Source organism: Pristiophorus japonicus, chromosome 2, assembly GCF_044704955.1.
Source record: "Pristiophorus japonicus isolate sPriJap1 chromosome 2, sPriJap1.hap1, whole genome shotgun sequence".
In the NCBI taxonomy this organism is placed as follows: domain Eukaryota; kingdom Metazoa; phylum Chordata; class Chondrichthyes; family Pristiophoridae; genus Pristiophorus; species Pristiophorus japonicus.
The window spans coordinates 34,588,566-34,607,795 of record NC_091978.1 but is presented as its reverse complement, the minus strand read 5'-3'; the positions used below and the strand labels follow the sequence as shown (position 1 = coordinate 34,607,795).

General features: G+C 43.4%; 2 protein-coding genes across 2 annotated transcripts in view; one reads left to right on the top strand and one right to left on the bottom strand.

Moving 5' to 3' along the window:
* The first annotated feature begins 337 nt into the window (after positions 1-337).
* On the top strand, positions 338-4,146 carry LOC139229873 (oxytocin-neurophysin 1-like). Its single transcript, XM_070861507.1, has 3 exons — positions 338-457; positions 2,742-2,946; positions 4,067-4,146. The coding sequence occupies exons 1-3, from the start codon at positions 338-340 to the stop codon at positions 4,120-4,122; spliced, it is 381 nt and encodes a 126-aa protein (XP_070717608.1). The 3' UTR covers positions 4,123-4,146.
* Positions 4,147-4,683: 537 nt separating this feature from the next.
* gnrh2 (gonadotropin-releasing hormone 2) overlaps positions 4,684-19,230 on the bottom strand; it is a 29,192-nt gene continuing 14,645 nt past the window's right edge. The window contains exons 2-3 of the mRNA XM_070861501.1: positions 12,771-12,854; positions 4,684-4,722 (exon numbers count right to left, since the gene is read on the bottom strand). Of these exons, the coding sequence (XP_070717602.1) occupies positions 4,684-4,722; positions 12,771-12,854 (123 nt within the window). The remainder of the gene's footprint in view (positions 4,723-12,770; positions 12,855-19,230) is intronic.

Here is a 19,230-nt window from a genome sequence, read left to right as displayed (position 1 = left end):
TCAGGTTCAAAGGAAATAACATTTAATTGGAACATTATATTCAGATTCAAATATAGTGCACTCATGATGTTAAATAAATTAATTCCCTTCTTTACTAATTACAAAATTAAAGCATTCATCAAGGTTATGGACTGACCTCAGGTAAATCGTGAGTGGCACTGTACTTGTGTTCATTACAATAGTTTAGAAAATATATTCATCCTGTGCTGAATTGGTAAAGTGACAGCATCTCCGTACTCTGAAGCTTTGGTCGAGGGTATAAATAAGGAGAGGATTCATGAATTCTCAGTGCAGTTTGAAAGGTTTCCTGGGTCCAGATTAATCCAGGTAGAACATCATGCAGTCCGCCTGCCTCGCACTTTGTCTCCTCTGCCTCATCTCCATTTTGTCAGCCTGTTACATTACCAACTGCCCCCTAGGAGGTAAAAGATCCATCATGGACATGGAGATCAGACAGGTAAGGAGCAACTCTCTGTCTTTTTATTGAGTTGTTCAAATGTTGTGATCCCATTGGGCGATCATATCAACAATCGAGGTGGAGTACAATTTATATTGGAAGATCCCAATGTATATTTCAGCTTTTTGTTACTGATTTCATTATATTGCTTTTTACGCTGCAATACGGATCCGAGACCAGTCGCCACGTCGGGTCGGCAACTCTGGTTTGACGTATTCCTGGAGGTTGCATCACATGACCTCCCGCGTCCAACATCATCGTTCAGTCAACGGCCTTTTTTCCCCAGCTCCAATATTCTTTATAACTAATAAACAGAAGTGTTCAAAGAAAATAATTTTTTTTTTAAGTGTTCATGTCCCTATAGAGTTGCTTGTAGCAGTGACTTGGAGATTAATCTTTAATTCCTAGGTTGGTGACCCTAAGTTATGCTGGCAGGTTTAACAGATCTGTATTCAATTTACTCTTGGAGTCGGAGTGATTATATGGACAGGCACAACAGTGTCCACTCTGTCTAAGCCTTTCATAGACTCAGACAGTACTGGGAACAGTGACATAGTAGTTACGTTACTGGATTTGTAAATCAGAGGCCTGGACTAATGATCTGTGACACATGAGTTCAAGTCTCACCTTGGCAGCTGGGGAACCTAAATTCAGTTAATTAAATAAATCTAGAATAAAAAGCTAGTATCATTTGGTTCACTGATCTCCTTTAGGAAAGCAAACCTGACCCGGTATGGTCTCCAATGTGGTTGACTCTCAACTGCCCCTCTGAAATGGCTGAACAAGTCACTCAAGAAGATGGCTCATCACCACTTTCTCAAGGGCAATTAGGGATGGGCTTTGCCAGCAATGCCCACATCCAATGAATAAAGCAAAGGAGGCCATTTGATCCACCGTGCCTGTGCCAACTCTTTGAAAGAGTTAACCAATTAGTCTCTTTCCCCATACGTGAGTAAGTTTATAAACTCAAAGATTCTTCCCCGTGGCTGTGGAGGGCAGGGGAGTCTGAGATCTCCCAGTCCCACATATATTCTCAGTGGTGTTTTGTTTCTCCCTTACCCATGCTCTCCTGAAGTCAGTGACTCTCGCGAGAGTTTGGTCCCATGGATACTGGCAGCGCTCTGGTATCTCATTCAGGTAGGTTTAAAAACAGTGTCCAGTTGGTCAAATAGACCCTTAAAACAGATGTGACACTGCACTAGATTTCTATTGCATTCGATGTGAGGCTGCCTCATCCATAGAGTCTCACTCCACTTTTTTACATAGTCGGATTGGGCCCTGACTTTAGATTTGTGTAGCTGCAAACATAGTGCAGATGTGAAGCACTCTAAAACAAGGTTGTTCAATCTGTGGCCTTAGGACCATGTGCAACCCCAGAGCCTTGGCAACCCAGACCTCGGAACTCGACCAATTCAGTCTTATTTGCTCGTATATTTCTTATTCCGTCTTTCGGATGAGATGTTAAACCGAGGCCCCGTCTGCTCTTTCAGGTGGACGTAAAAGATCCCATGGCACTATTTCGAAGAAGAGCAGGGGAGTTATCCCCGGTGCCCTGGCCAATATCTATCCCTCAAGCAACAGAACAAAAAAACAGATTATCTGGTCAGTATCACATTGCTGTTTGTGGGAGCTTGCTGTGCACAAATTGGCTGCCGCGTTTCCCATATTACAACAGAGGCTACACTTCAAAAGTACTTCATTGGTTGTAAAGCGCTTTGAGATGTCCGGTGGTTGTGAAAGGCGCTATATAAATGCAAGTCTTTCTTTTTTTCTGTTAAATTTAGTATAATGTCAGCCTTGGATTAGTGGCAGCACTCTCATCTTTTTGTCAGCAGGTTGCGTGTTCAAGCCCGGCTTGAAGTCTGCACATTTCAGTGCAATACTGAGGGAATGCTGTCAAAGGTAATGTTTTTTGGGTGAGACATTAAAGTGAGGCCCCGTCTGCCCTCTCAGGTGAGTGCAAAAGTTCCCATGGCACTGAAGAAAAGCAGGGGAAGTATTCTCAACCAATATCATTAAAACAAATGATCTGACTATCTCATTGCTTGTTTGTGGAACCATGCTGTGTGCAAATCTGCTGCTGCGTTTTCCTACATTATGTGACCGCACTTCATTGGCTGTGAAACACTAGAGGCTCTGAAAGGCGGTTTATAAGTGTAAGTTTTTGCTTAAAAACGCAGTTACAATTTTGCTTCAAACTGTGAAAATCGCCCTCCTGGAGTTTTCCCCCTGTATTTTAAGAAATTGACGCCACTGACACAATCCCTTTTCTCATCCTACCCAGTGCATGCCATGTGGTCCTGGCAATAGGGGCCGTTGCTTTGGAAGCAGCATTTGCTGCGGGGAGGAGATTGGCTGCTACATTGGAACCTCGGAGACAATGAGGTGTCAGAAGGAAGACTACCTGCCCTCCCCTTGTGAACCTGCTGGCAGACTCTGTGGTCAAAGCGGCGGCAAATGTGCCTCGTCGGGAATCTGCTGCACTGAGGGTGAGTGGATGGCACATCGATCCCATCTTATTTCATAACAATAGATATGAGTGGTGTGTGTGAGTGGGGTGTGTGTGGGGGAGGGGGGGTGAGGGAGGGGGCGGAAATGGGCGTCTTTCCATTAAATCCACTAGCTCAAATGGAGTATTGGGTTTCTCCTTTTGCCATCGTCTATGTTCGCCGTTAGTTTGCATTGAGTTGGTTTCAGTTACAATGATGTTGTCTCTGGGGCTGTTTCGGTTGACAGGGGCTTTAGAACATTGTGCAGCCCCACCATCCCATCTGGCAGGAGTGCAATTTATAATCTGCGTAAAACAACCAAGATTGCTACTTTCAGTGACGATACACAAGGGATAATTCTATGAATTCACATGCCTAGTGCAGAGCCTGCCAAGAGCACGTCACCGAATTTTGAGAGTTCACCCCCCACTTCTATCCACTCATTCCCAAAATGCACTCCTGGCAGGTGAAGCTGAACCTACTTTCATGTTGCTGGTTAGGTCTAGATGACTGGATGGTGCAGGGTCTGCGAACACTCGACTCCCACCTCTGAAACCCAACCAGGCTGCTGGGGGAAAAGCTCTCTTCCCTTCTGTCTGTAAATGTCCCAGGTATGAGGAGCTTGCACGGTTTCAAACTAGCTATTAGTTTTCACGGACCTTCAGCTCCAGCATAATACAGAACAGGACTCAGCACATATTCAGCATAAAATTGGTGGAGTCACTGCGAGAACCACAATGTGAGAGTATTACAATGGTCCAGTTTAGAAAATGTATCTTGGGTTGTGGGCAGGGTAGAGGAAGCCCCTTCCTATGAGTATTTGGTGCTGACAGTGGCTATGCCCTCACAATGAAATCCCACATCTCAATAAGCACAGAATTTAACTTTACAAATGGAATCATTTTCATGATGGTAGTTTTCCCTAGACTTAGTAGCTTGCATAAACTCATTTATAATTGTTTTTCTTATTCGTGCACATTTGGAGGATGCCCATTTTAAGTGTCTTGCACACTTGTGTAAAGATGCCCTTAGGCATGGATGTTGGAGGTGATACATGTAGTGGCAGTGATACTGTGCTTAGACAACAAGTAATGGCAGTTGTTGTGTCCGCCTGTTACAGAGAGCTGTGCCACGGATCCCATGTGTGACATCAGGATCATCTTCTCTTCAGATTAATGTGTGCCTCCGGGAAACCCTGATCACCCACACAAGACCGGAAACCCTGAATTGTTACCTGAAGCTCGATGCCTAGATACATTGAATACAATTGTCTTTTAATGCTAAATCGATAGAAATTATAACTTGTAAAGATTTTCAGACATGTACAGATGCTTTAAAATTAATGTGAAATAATGCCAAAACTTGGAATAACGGTTAATAATAAATAAAACACACCAACTATTTACTCCTTTGCTTGAGTATTTCTCATGTTTAAACAATGACGTTTGAGAGTTGGTGTAGATTTGTAGCAAAATAAAGTCCTTTATTTCACAGGTTGGGGATTAAAATGTCAGAAAGAGAAAGCTCTCTGTAGTGTTTGAATCGATGTCACATGAACAGCCTCACAGCATCCGGTGATAGTCCTCGACCCATGCACATGAGAAGGAGCTTTCAGATATACGTGAGACAAACTCTTTGCAGATGTCAAAATCATATTTTTGGAGAAAAGTGTTTTCATTCACGTCACCTTCGTGGGTGACAATGTACACTGGGAACAATCTGAGAGGAAGGGAGAATTCATTTCTTCTTTTGAATCCGTCGCACCAGCATGTCGCTCTGATGTTATGGCATAGACAGGGAGGTAACGGGTGAGAGAAAGAATAAAGTTAACATCATTCCATACTTATCCAGAAAAGCCCAGATCTGTTGATACTCTAAAGAATTATTTCCACTAGAAAGGTAATTAGTGCTCTCCCTAAGGATAATTCCAACAACTGCATGCCACAGTTTTATACATAGAAACATAGAAACAAAGAAAATAGGTGCAGCAGTAGGCCATTCGGCCCCTTGATCATGATCTTGTTGAAGGCACCTCCATTCAACAAGATTATGGCTGATCATTCACCTCAGTACCACTTTCCTGCTTTCTCTCCATACCCCTTGATCACTTTAGCCATAAGGGCCATATCTAACTCTCTCTTGAATTTATCCAATGAACTGGCATCAACAACTCTCTGCGGTAGGGAATTCCACAGGTTAACAACTCTCTGAGTGAAGAAGTCTCTCCTCATCTCAGTCCTAAATGGATTGCCCCTTATCCTTAGACTATGTCCCCTAGTTCTGGACTTCCCCAACATCGGGAACATTCTTCCTGCATCTAACCTGTCCAGTCCCGTCAGAATTTTATATGTTTCTATGAGATCCCCTCTCATCCTTCTAAACTCCAGTGAATACAAGCCTAGTTGATCCAGTCTCTCCTCATATGTCAGTCCTGCCATCCCGGAAATCAGTCTGGTGAATCTTCGTTGTACTCCCTCAATAGCAAGAACATCCTTCCACAGATTAGGAAACCAAAACTGAACACAATATTCCAGGTGAGGCCACATAAAGGCCCTGTACAACTGCAGTATGACCTCCCTGCTCCTATACTCAAATCCGTTAGCTACGAAGGCCCACATACCATTCGCCTTCTTTACCGCCTGCTGTACCTGCATGCCAACTTTCAATGACTGATGTACCATGACACCCAGGTCTCGTTGCACCTTCCCTTTTCCTAATCTGCCGCCATTCAGATAATATTCTGCCTTCGTGTTTTTGCCCCCAAAGTGGATAACCTCACATTTATCCACATTATACTGCATCTGCCATGCATTTGCCCTCTCACCTAACCTGTCCAAGTCACCCTGCAGCCTTTTAGCGTCCTCTTCACAGCTCACACCGCCACCCAGTATCATCTGAAAACTTGGCGATATTACACTCAATTCCTTCATCTAAATCATTAATGTATATTGTAAATAGCTGGGGTCTCAGCACTGAGCCCTGCGGCAGCCCACTAGTCACTGCCTGCCATTATGAAAAGGACCCGTTTATCCTGACTCTCTGCTTCCTGTCGGCCAACCAGTTCTCTATCCATGTCAGTACATTAACCCCAATACCATGTGCTTTAATTTTGCATACCAATCTCTTGTGTGGGACCTTGTCAAAAGCCTTTTGAAAGTCCAAATACACCATATCCACTGGTTCTCCCTTGTCCACTCTACCAGTTACATCCTCAAAAAATTCTAGAAGATTTGTCAAGCATGATTTCCCTTTCATAAATCCATGTTGACTTGGATCAATCCTGTCAATGTTTTCCAAATGCGCTGCTATTTCATCTTTAATAATTGATTCCAACCTTTTCCCCACTACTAGTGTCAGGCTAACCGGTCTATAATTATCCGTTTTCTCTCTCCCTCCTTTCTTAAAAAGTCGTGTTACATTAGCTATCCTCCAGTCCATAGGAACTGAGTCAGAGTCGATAGACTGTTGGAAAATGATCACCAATGCATCCACTATTTCTAGGGTCACTTCCTTAATACTCTGGGATGCAGACTATCAGGCTCCAGGGATTTATTGGCCTTCAATCTCATCAATTTCCCTTACACAATTTCCCATCCAATAAGGATTTCCTTCAGTTTCTCCTTCTCACTAGACCCTCGGTACCCTAGTATTTCCGGAAGGTTATTTGTGTCTTCCTTCATGAAGACAGAACCAAAGTATTTGTTTAACTGGTCTGCCATTTCTTTGTTCCCCATTATAAATTCACCTGAATCCGACTGCAAGGAACCTACGTTTGTCTTCACTATTCTTTTTCTCTTCACATATCTATAGAAGCTTTTGCAGTCAGTTTTTATGTTCCCAGCAAGCTTCCTCTCATACTCTATTTTCCCCCTCCTAATTACACCCTTTGTCCTCCTCTGCTGAATTCTAAATTTCTCCCAGTCCTCAGGTTTGCTGCTTTTTCTGGCCAATTTATATGCCTCTTCCTTGGATTTAACAGTAGTAGTGATGTTGGGGAGGGCATCAAACAGGAAATTAGGAGTGCATGCAATAAAGGTGCAGCAGTTATAATGGGTGACTTTAATATGCACATAGATTGGGCTAGCCAAACTGGAAGCAATACGGTGGAGGAGGATTTCCTGGAATGCATAAGGGATGGTTTTCTAGACCAATATGTCGAGGAACCAACTAGGGGGGAGGCCATCTTAGACTGGGTGTTGTGTAATGAGAGAGGATTAATTAGCAATCTCATTGTGCGAGGCCCCTTGGGGAAGAGTGACCATAATATGGTGGAATTCTGCATTAGGATGGAGAATGAAACAGTTAATTCAGAGACCATGGTCCAGAACTTAAAGAAGGGTAACTTTGAAGGTATGAGGCATGAATTGGCTAAGATAGATTGGCTAATGATACTTAAGGGGTTGACTGTGGATGGGCAATGGCAGACATTTAGAGACCGCATGGATGAATTACAACAATTGTACATTCCTGTCTGGCGTAAAAATAAAAAAGGGAAGGTGGCTCAACCGTGGCTATCTAGGGAAATCAGGGATAGTATTAAAGCCAAGGAAATGGCATACAAATTGGCCAGAAATAGCAGCGAACATGGGGACTGGGAGAAATTTAGAACTCAGCAGAGGAGGACAAAGGGTTTGATTAGGGCAGGGAAAATGGAGTACGAGAAGAAGCTTGCAGGGAACATTAAGGCGGATTGCAAAAGTTTCTATAGGTATGTAAAGAGAAAAAGGTTAGTAAAGACAAACGTAGGTCCCCTGCAGTCAGAATCAGGGGAAGTCATAACGGGGAACAAAGAAATGGCAGACCAATTGAACAAGTACTTTGGTTCAGTATTCACTAAGGAGGACACAAACAACCTTCCAGATATAAAAGTGGTCAGAGGGTCTATTAAGGAGGAGGAACTGAGGGAAATCTTTATTAGTCGGGAAATTGTGTTGGGGAAATTGATGGGATTGAAGGCCGATAAATCCCCAGGGCCTGATGGACTGCATCCCAGAGTACTTAAGGAGGTGGCCTTGGAAATAGCGGATGCATTGACAGTCATTTTCCAACATTCTATTGACTCTGGATCAGTTCCTATCGAGTGGAGGGTAGCCAATGTAACCCCACTTTTTAAAAAAGGAGGGAGAGAGAAAGCAGGGAATTATAGACCGGTCAGCCTGACCTCAGTAGTGGGTAAAATGATGAAATCAATTATTAAGGATGTCATAGCAGCGCATTTGGAAAATGGTGACATGATAGGTCCAAGTCAGCATGGATTTGTGAAAGGGAGATCATGCTTGACAAATCTTCTGGAATTTTTTGAGGATGTTTCCAATAAAGTGGACAAAGGAGTACCAGTTGATGTGGTATATTTGGACTTTCAGAAGGCTTTCGACAAGGTCCCACACAGGAGATTAATGTGCAAAGTTAAAGCACATGGGATTGGGGGTAGTGTGCTGACGTGAATTGAGAACTGGTTGTCAGACAGGAAGCGAAGAGTAGGAGTAAATGGGTACTTTTCGGAATGGCAGGCAGTGACTAGTGGGGTACCGCAGGGTTCTGTGCTGGGGCCCCAGCTGTTTACATTGTACATTAATGACTTAGACGAGGGGATTAAATATAGTATCTCCAAATTTGCGGATGACACTAAGTTGGGTGGCAGTGTGAGCTGCAAGGAGGATGCTATGAGGCTGCAGAGCGACTTGGATAGGTTAGGTGAGTGGGCAAATGCATGGCAGATGAAGTATAATGTGGATAAATGTGAGGTTATCCACTTTGGTGGTAAAAACAGAGAGACAGACTATTATCTGAATGGTGACAGATTAGGAAAAGGGAAGGTGCAACGAGACCTGGGTGTCATGGTACATCAGTCATTGAAGGTTGGCATGCAGGTACAGCAGGCGGTTAAGAAAGCAAATGGCATGTTGGCCTTCATAGCGAGGGGATTTGAGTACAGGGGCAGGGAGGTGTTGCTACAGTTGTACAGGGCCTTGGTGAGGCCACACCTGGAGTATTGTGTACAGTTTTGGTCTCCTAACTTGAGGAAGGACATTCTTGCTATTGAGGGAGTGCAGCGAAGATTCACCAGACTGATTCCCGGGATGGTGGGACTGACCTATCAAGAAAGGCTGGATCAACTGGGCTTGTATTCACTGGAGTTCAGAAGAGTGAGAGGGGACCTCATAGAAACGTTTAAAATTCTGACGGGTTTGGACAGGTTGGATGCAGGAAGAATGTTCCCAATGTTGGGGAAGTCCAGAACCAGGGGTCACAGTCTAAGGATAAGGGGTAAGCCATTTAGGACCGAGATAAGGAGAAACTTCTTCACCCAGAGAGTGGTGAACCTGTGGAATTCTCTACCACAGGAAGTAGTTGAAGCCAATTCACTAAATATATTCAAAAGGGAGTTAGATGAAGTCCTTACTACTCGGGGGATCAAGGGGTATGGCGTGAAAGCAGGAATGGGATACTGAAGTTGCATGTTCAGCCATGAACTCATTGAATGGCGGTGCAGGCTAGAAGGGCTGAATGGCCTGCTCCTGCACCTATTTTCTATGTTTCTATGTTTCTATTAACACTATCCTTAATTTCCCTTGTTAGCCACGGTTGAGCCACCTTCTCCGTTTTATTTTTACTCCAGACAGGGATGTACAATTGTTGAAGTTCATCCATGTGATCTTTCAATGTTTGCCATTGCCTATCCACCGTCAACCCTTTAACTATCATTTGCCAGTCGATTCTGGCTAATTCACACCACATAATTCCTTAAGTTCAGGACCCTAGTCTCTGAATTAACTGCGTCACGCTCCATCTTAATAAAGAATTCTACCATATTATGGTCACTCTTCCCCAAGGGGCCTCACACAACAAGATTGCTAATTAGTACTTTCTCATTACACATCACCCAGTCTAAGATGGCCAGCCCTCTAGTTGGTTCCTCGACATATTGGTCTAGAAAACTATCCCTAATACATTCCAGGTACAGCCTATGAAGTACTTTTTGAAGTGTCGTCACTGTTGTAATGTAGCCAGCCAATATGCACACAGCAAGCTCCCACAAACTCCACCGCATTGCTACTCGTTTGGTTAGCCCAATCAATATGTAGATTAAAGTCGCCCATGATAACTGCTGTACCTTTATTGCATGCATCCCTAATTTCTTGTTTGATGCTGTCCCCAACCTCACTACTATTGTTTGGTGGTCTGTACACAACTCCCACTAGCCTTTTCTGCCGCTTGGTATTCCGTAACTCCAATTTCACATCATCCAGGCTAATGTCTTTCCTTATTATTGCGTTAATTTCCTCTTTAACCAGCAACGCCACCCCACCTCTTTTTCCTTTCTGTCTATCCTTCCTGACTGTTGAATACCCCTGGATGTTGAGTTCCCAGCCTTGGTCACCCTGGAGCCATGTCGCTGTGATGCCAATTACATCATATCCATTAACATTTTTCTGCGCAGTTAATTCATCCACCTTATTCCGAATACTCCTCACATTGAGGCACAGAGCCTTCAGGCTTGTCTTTTTAACACATTTTGCCCCTTTAGAATTTTGCTGTAATGTGGTCCTTTTTGCTTTTTGATTTGGGTTTCTCTGCCCTCCACTTTAACTTTTCTTCTTTCTATCTTTTGCTTCTGCCCCCATTCTACTTCCCTCTGTAACCCTGCATAGGTTCCCATCCCCCTGCCATATTAGTTTAACCCCTCCCCAACAGCACTAGCAAACACTCCCCCAAGGACATTGGTTCCGGTCCTGTCCAGGTGCAGACCGTCCGGTTTGTATTGGTCCCACCTCCCTCAGAACCGGTTCCAATGTCCCAGGGATTTGAGTCCCTCCCTTCTGCACCACTCCTCAAGCCACATATTCATCTGAGCTATCCTGCGATTCCTACTCTGACTAGTAATTGGCACTGGTAGCAATGCTGAGATTACTACTTTTGAGAATACGATAAATATTCTTGTTGCGGGTCTAGAATCAAAGGAACATCATCAACAGACACTGGCTAACAATATTCACAGAATCATACAGCACAGAAAGAGGCCACTCGGCCTATCATGCCTGTGCCGATCTTTGAAAGAGCTTTCCAATTAGTCCTACTCCCCTGCTCTTTTCCCATAGCCCTGCAATGTTTTTCTTTTCAATTATTTATCCAATTTTTGAAAGTTATTATTGAATCTGATTCCACCACACTTTCAGACAATGCATTCCTGGTCATAACAACTCACTATGTAAAAAAAATTCTCCTCATCTCCCCGCCGCTTCTTTTGCCAATTACCTTAACTTGGTGTCCTCTGGTTACTGACTCTCCTGCTTAAAACAATTTATCCTTATTTGCTCTATCAAAACGCATTATGATTTTGAACACCTCTATTAAATCTCCCCTTAATCTTCTCTGCTCCAAGGAGAACAACCCCAGCTTCTCCTTTTCAGGGGGTAACAAGAAGGGTCGATGAGGGTAGTGCATGATGTAGTGGATATGGATTTTAGCAAGGTCCCACATGGGAGACTAGTCACGAAAGTAAAAGCCCTTGGGATCCAGGGCAAAGTTGCAAGTTGGATCCAAAATTGGTTCAGAGGCAGGAAGCATGGATGAGTGTTTTTTGTGATTGTTTCCAGTGGGGTTCTGCAGGGCTCAGTACTAGGTCCCTTGCTTTTTGTGGTATACATCAATGATTTAGACTTGAATGTTGGGAGTATGATTAACAAGTTTGCAGATGATACTAAAATAGGCTGCGTGGTTGATAATGATGAAGAAAGCTGTAGACTGCAGGAAGATATCAATGTACTGGTCAGGTGGGCAGAACAGTGGCAAATGGAATTCATTCTGGAGAAGTGTGAGGTAATGCATTTGGGGACGACTAACGAGGCAAAGGAATACACATTAAATAGTAGGACACCGAGAAGTGTGGAGGAACAAAAGGACTTTGAAATGCATGTCCACAGATCCCTGACGGCAGCAGGCCAGGTAGATAAAGTGGTTAAAAAGGCATACGGAATGTTTGCCTTTATTAGCTGAGGCATAGAATACAAGAGCAGGGAGATTATGCGTGAAATGTATAAAACACTAGTTAGCCCACAGCTGCGTGCAGTTCTGGTCACCACATTACAGGAAAGATGTGATTGCACTGGAGAGGGTACAGAGGAGATTGGTTGTTGCCGGGAGTGGAGAATCTAAGCTATGAGGAAAGATTGGATAGGAAGACCTTTCTGAGGTGTATAAAATTATGAGGGGCCTAAATAGAGTGGATAGGAAGGAACTATTTCCCTTAGCAGAGGGGTTAACAAAGAGGGGGCATGACTTTAAAGTAATTAGGGGGAGGTTTAGAGGGGATTTGAGGGGAAGTTTCTTCACCCAGAGCATGGTGGGGGTCTGGAACTCACTGTCTGAAAGGGGGGTTAGAGGCAGAAACCCTCACCACATTTAAAATGTATTTGGATGTGCACTTGAAGTACCGTAAACTACAGGGCTACGGACCAAGTGCTGGAAAGTGGGATTAGGCTGGATAGCTCTTTTCAGCCGGCGCGGACACAATGGGCCGAAATGGCCTCTTTCCATGCTGTAAATTTATATGATTCTATGATTCTCCAGTCTATCCACATAACCGAAGTCCTATCTACTTCTTGAATGCCAGACATGCACCAAACTCAAAAACAGATAATTGATGAAAGATCTAAAAGATGTATCAGCACAGCTTGTGTGCCTGTCTGGTGTAAATGCAGGATGAATCAGGTTTTTCTCACAATGCCTTCGCTTAGCAGTAAAAATAGTTCGAATTTGTAAAATTCTAAATGAGCTTGTTATCAAGTCATTATTTCCTCAATAGTTAAGAGTTCTTTAATTACCAAAATGCTCCTTATAATGTCTTTACGTGGACTTCGCAGGAACACACACTCCTCTCCTTCGCATAACTTGATTTCTTCTGAAACCTGGAATGTAACAATAAACATAGAAATTGACTTATGCAACACAATAATCTTTGACCATTATTTTAGCTCCCCTCTTTTTTCTAAGGCCCTGTACACAATACTCCAGATGTGGTCCAACCAGGGATTTGTTTGCCTAAACTTCCTCCCCTCTATATTCTAATCCTCTAATTATAAAGGCTAACATTTCATTAGCCGTTGTGATGATTTTTTTGTACATCTGTGTACATGGACCCCTAAATCTCTTGGACATCCAAGCTTTGCACCATTTAAATAATACTTGGATCGGTCCTTTTTTGGTCCAAAATGAAGACGACACATTTAACTGTGTTGAAATCCATCAGCCACAGTTTCACCTGTCAATGTCCCCTTGTAATTTTATGCTCGTGTCTAGATTACTTACTATACTACCAATCTTTGGCAAACTTGATTCCAAATGTTAAAAGGATTTGATAGGGCAGATATGGAGAAATGATTTTCTCTAGTGGGGGAATCAAGAACAAGGGCACATAATCTTAAAATTAATCTTAAAAAAACATATATTCATCAAATTAGCCATGTGCAATGCCAATGGACAATAGATTAGTATCACCTATTAATATTTTAAAAATCTTATGTCTTCATGCATTTTCTGTTAACGTTTCCATGTTAAAATTTCCAATTTTGATGGAAACGTACTTATGCCTTCTCCCAGTGGAGCCGCTGCAGTACCACCACTGCCCGAAGAATCACACACACAATTTCCATTATAAATGTGGACAAAGGAATTTATAATAAAAATATAAAAATAAGGACAGAACGTGTGAATTTAAAATGGGGACTGAATTACATCTATGTGTCCTGGTCCAATTATCCCCTGACCTCTAGACATGCTTTAGTCGAGATTACATTTGATCTTGACTCCGCAATAGGAGATCAACTAGTGTATATCTTTAATTGCAGAAATTTTATTGTGAATTTCCTTTAACCACAGTGCCATTCTCACCCCATCGAATCAATGTAGGTGGGATGGAGATTGACGTCTTTGTGCTCCAGGTTTTTAACACCAAGGTCAATTTCTGAACTGCCTTACACTGTTGAGATATTTCATAACACTCAACAAAAATATATCCCAATGAGAAGGAAAGACTGTAAGAGAAGGGCTAACCATCCGTGGCTAACTAAAGAAGTAAGGGATGGTATCAAATTGAAAACAAAGGCATACAAAGTGGCCAAGACGAGTGGGACAAGAAGATTGGGAAATTTTTAAAAGCCAGCAAAGAATGACTAAAAAAATAATAAAGAGAGGGAAGATAGATTATGAAAGCAAACTAGCACGAAATATAAAAACAGATAGTAAGAGTTTCGACAGGTACATAAGAAGGAAAAGAGTGGCTAAAGTAAATGTTGGTCCCCTAGAGGATGAGACTGGGGAACAGAGAAATGGCAAAGACTTTGAACAAATATTTTGTATCGGTCTTCATGATAGAAGACACTAAAAACATCCCAATAGTGTATAATCAAGGGGCTATAGGGAGGGAGGATACAATCACTATCACTAAAGAAGTAGTATTCGGTAAAATAATAGGACTAAAGGTGGACAAGTCACTTGGACCTGATGGCTTGCATCCTAGGGTCTAAAAGAAATGGCTGCAGAGATAGTGGATTCATTGGTGGTAATCTACCAAAATTCCCTGGATTCTGGGGAGGTCCCAGCAGATTGGAAAACCGCAAATGTAACACCCCTATTTAAAAAAGGAGGCAGACAGAAAGCAGGAAACTATAGACGAGTTGGCCTACCATCTGTCATTGGGAAGCAGTAGCAGGACGTTTGGAAAAGCATGATTCAATCAAGCAGAGTCAATATGATTTTATGAAGGGAAAATCATGTTTGACAAATTTGCTGGAGTTCTTTGAGGATGTAACAAGCAGGGTGGATAAGGGGGAAACCAGTGGATGTGATGTATTTGGATTTCCAGAAGGCATTCGATAAGGTGCCACATAAAAGGTTACTGCACAAGATAAAATTTCACGGGGTTGGTTGTAATATATTAGCATGGATAAAGGATTGGCTAACGAACAGAAAACAGAGAGTCGGGATAAATAGGTCATTTGCCGGTTGGCAAACAGTGACTAGTGAGGTGCCGCAGGGATCAGTGCTGGGTCCTCAACTATTTACAACCTATATTAATGATTTGGAAGAAGGGACCGAGTGTAACATTGCCAAGTTTGCTGATGATACAAAGATGGGTGGGAGAGCAAATTTTGAGAAGGATACAAGAAATCTGCAAAGGGATATAGACAGGCTAAGTGAGTGGGCAAAAATTTGGCAGATGGAGAATAATGTGGGAAAGTGTGAGGTTATCCACTTTGGCAGAAAAAATAGAAAAGCAAATTATAATTTAAATGGATAAAAATTGCAAAGTGGTGCAGTACAGAGGGACCTGGGGGTCCTTGTGCATAAAACACAAAAAGTTATTATGCAGGTACAGCAAGTAATCAGGAAGGCAAATGGAATGTTGGCCTTTATTGCAAAGGGGGATAGAGTATAAAAGCAGCGAAGTCCTGCTACAACTGTACAGAGTATTGGTGAGGCCACACCTGGATTACTGCGTGCAATTTTGGTCTCCGTATTTACTTCCATTAGAGACTGTTCAGAGAAAGTTCACTAGGTTGATTCCGGAGATGAGGGGTTTGACTTATGAAGATAGGTTTAGTAGGTTGGGCTTATACTCATTGGAATTCAGAAAAATGAGAGGTGATCTTATCGAAACATATAAGATAATGAGGGGGCTCGATAAGGTAGGCGCAGAGAGGATGTTTCCGCTCATGGGGGAAACAAAAACTAGGGGCACAGTCTTAGAATAAGGGGCTCCCCATTTTAAACTGAGATGAGAAGGAATTTCTTCTCTCAGAGGGTTGTGGAGGCTGGATCATTGAATATATTTAAGGCGGAGATAGACAGTTTTTTGAGCGATGAGGGATTAAAGAGTTATGGGGAGCGGGCAGGGAAGATATGTAAAGAGCAAAAGGTTAGTAAAGACAAACGTAGGTCCCCTGCAGTCAGAATCAGGGTAAGTCATAACGGGGAACAAAGAAATGGCAGACCAATTGAACAAGTACTTTGTTGCGGTATTCCAGGTGAGTGGAGAGAGTCGGGAGGTGCGTCGCTGAGGCCTATAAAGAGGCCCAACGCGTCGGAGGAGGCTCGGGAGTTCCAGGTGCATGGAGAGAGTCGGGAGGTGCGTCGCTGAGGCGTGAGTCCAGGGTCGGCGATAGGCCTATAAAGGCCCAGCCGGTGCAGATACAGGCAGAAGGCAAAAAAGAAGTAGAAAGAAATCGAAAGGTGACGTCACAGCAAAGGGGGTAAGTAATTGGCTGGTGATTGGTGAGTAACTTATTTCTCTTTCTTTATCAGAAAGTAACATTTAGCATTGTTGTTTCCAAATTAAGTGTATCTAAGGGTTAAGTCATGGCAGGAGAGCTCGGACGCGTGTTATGCTCCTCCTGTACTATGTGGGAAGTCAGGGATGCTTCCGGTGTCCCTGACGACTACGTGTGCGGGAAGTGTATCCGGCTGCAGCTCCAGACGGACCGTATTGCGGCACTGGAGCTGCGGGTGGATTCACTCTGGAGCATCCACGATGCTGAGAATGACGTGAATAGCACGTTTAGAGAGTTGGTCACACTGCAGGTAAAGGGTACACAGCCAGATAGTAAATGGGTGACCAGCAGGAAGAGCAGTGTAAGGAAGGTAGTGCAGGGGTCCCCTGCGGCCATCCCCCTGCAAAACAGATACACCGCTTTGGGTACTGTTGAGGGGGATGACTCATCAGGGGAGGGCAGCAGCAGCCAAGTTCATGGCACCATGGGTGGCTCTGCTGCACAGGAGGGCAGGAAAAAGAGTGGGAGAGCGATAGTGATAGGGGATTCGATTGTAAGGGGAATAGATAGGCGTTTCTGCAGCCGCAACCGAGACTCCAGGATGGTATGTTGCCTCCCTGGTGCAAAGGTCAAGGATGTCTCAGAGCGATTGCAGGACATTCTGAAAAGGGAGGGTGAACAGCCAGTTGTCGTTGTACACATAGGTACCAGTGATATAGGTAAAAAACGGGATGAGGTCCTACGAGACGAATTTAGGGAGCTAGGAGCTAAATTAAAAAGTAGGACCTCAAGGGTAGTAATCTCAGGATTGCTACTAGTGCCATGTGCTAATCAGAGTAGGAATCGCAGGATAGCTCAGATGAATACGTGGCTTGAGGAGTGGTGCAGAAGGGAGGGATTCAAATTCCTGGGGCATTGGAACAGGATCTGGGGGAGGTGGAACCAATACAAACCGGACGGTCTACAACTGGTCAGGACCGGAACCAATGTCGTAGGGGGAGTGTTTGCTCGTGCTGTTGGGGAGGAGTTAAACTAATATGGCAGGGGGATGGGAACCTATGCAGGGAGGCAGAGGGAAATAAAAGGGAGACAGAGGCAAAAGATAGAAAGGAGAAAAGTAAAAGTGGAGGGCAGAGAATCCCAAGGCAAAAAACAAAAAGGGCCACATTACAGCAAAATTCTAAAGGGACAAGGTGTGTTAATAAGGTGGATGAATTAACTGTGCAAATACATGTTAACAGATATGAGGTGATTGGGATTACAGAGATGTGGCTCCAGGATGATCAGGGCTGGGAACTCAACATCCAAGGGTATGCAACATTCAGGAAGGATAGACTAAAAAGGAAAAGGAGGTGGGGTAGCATTGCTGGTTAAAGAGGAGATTAATACAATAGTTAGGAAGGACATTAGTTTGGATAATGTGGAATCTATATGGGTAGAGCTGCAGAACACCAAAGGGCAAAAAACGTTTGTTGTGTACAGACCTCAAAACAGTAGTGGTGATGTTGGGGAGGGCATCAAACAGGAAATTAGAGGTGCATGCAATAAAGGTGCAGCAGCTATCACGGGTGACTTTAATATGCACATAGATTGGGCTAACCAAACTGGAAGCAAAACGGTGGAGGAGGATTTCCTGGAGTGCATAAGGGATGGTTTTCTAGACCGATGTCGAGGAAGCAACTCGGGGGGAGAACATAGAACATAAGAACATAAGAATTAGGAACAGGAGTAGGCCAACATTCCATTCGCCTTCCTGATTACCTGCTGCACCTGCAAACTAACTTTTTGGGATTCATGCACAAGGACCCCCAGGTCCCTCTGCACCGCAGCATGTTGTAATTTCTCCCCATTCAAATAATATTCCCTTTTACTGTTTTTTTTTCCAAGGTGGATGACCTCACATTTTCCGACATTGTATTCCATCTGCCAAACCTTAGCCCATTCGCTTAACCTATCTAAATCTCTTTGCAGCCTCTCTGTGTCCTCTACACAACCCGCTTTCCCACTAATCTTTGCGTCATCTGCAAATTGTTGTGGTCCCAGCACTGATCCCTGTGGCACACCACTAACCACCGATTTCCAACCCGAAAAGGACCCATTTATCCCGACTCTCTGCTTTCTGTTAGCCAGCCAATTCTCGATCCATGCTAATACATTTCCTCTGACTCCGCGTACATTTATCTTCTGCAGTAACCTTTTGTGTGGCACCTTATCAAATGCCTTTTAGAAATCTAAATACAACACATCCATCGGTACATCGCTATCCACCATGCTCGTTATATCCTCAAAGAATTCCAGTAAATTAGTTATACATGATTTCCCCTTCATGAATCCATGTTGTGTCTGCTTGATTGCACTATTTCTACCTAGATGTCCCGCTATTTCTTCCTTAATGATAGCTTCAAGCATTTTCCCCACTACAGATGTTAAACTAACCGGCCTATAGTTACCTGTCTTTTTTAAGCAGAGTCGTTACATTAACTGCTTTCCAATCCGATGGTACCTCCCCAGAGTCCAGAGAATTTTGGTAGATTATAATGAATGTATCTGCTATAACTTCCGCCATCTCTTTTAATACCCTGGGTTGCATTTCATCAGGACCAGGGGACTTGTCTACCTTGAGTCCCATTAGCCTGTCCAGCACTACCCCCCTAGTGATACTGATTGTCACAAGGTCCTCCCTTCCCACATTCCCGTGACAAGCAATTTTTGGCATGGTTTTTGTGTCTTCCTCTGTGAAGACCGAAGCAAGATAATTGTTTAAGGTCTCAGCCATTTCCACATTTCCCATTATCTCATCTTCTAAGGGACCAACATTTACTTTAGTCACTCTTTTCCGTTTTATATATCAGAAAAGCTTTTACTGTCTGTTTATATGTTTTGCGCAAGTTTACATTCGAAATCCATCTTTCCTTTCTTTATTGCTTTCTTAGTCATTCTTTGCTGTTGTTTAAAATTTTCCCAATCTTCTAGTTTCCCACTAACCTTGGCCACCTTACACGAATTGATTTTTAAT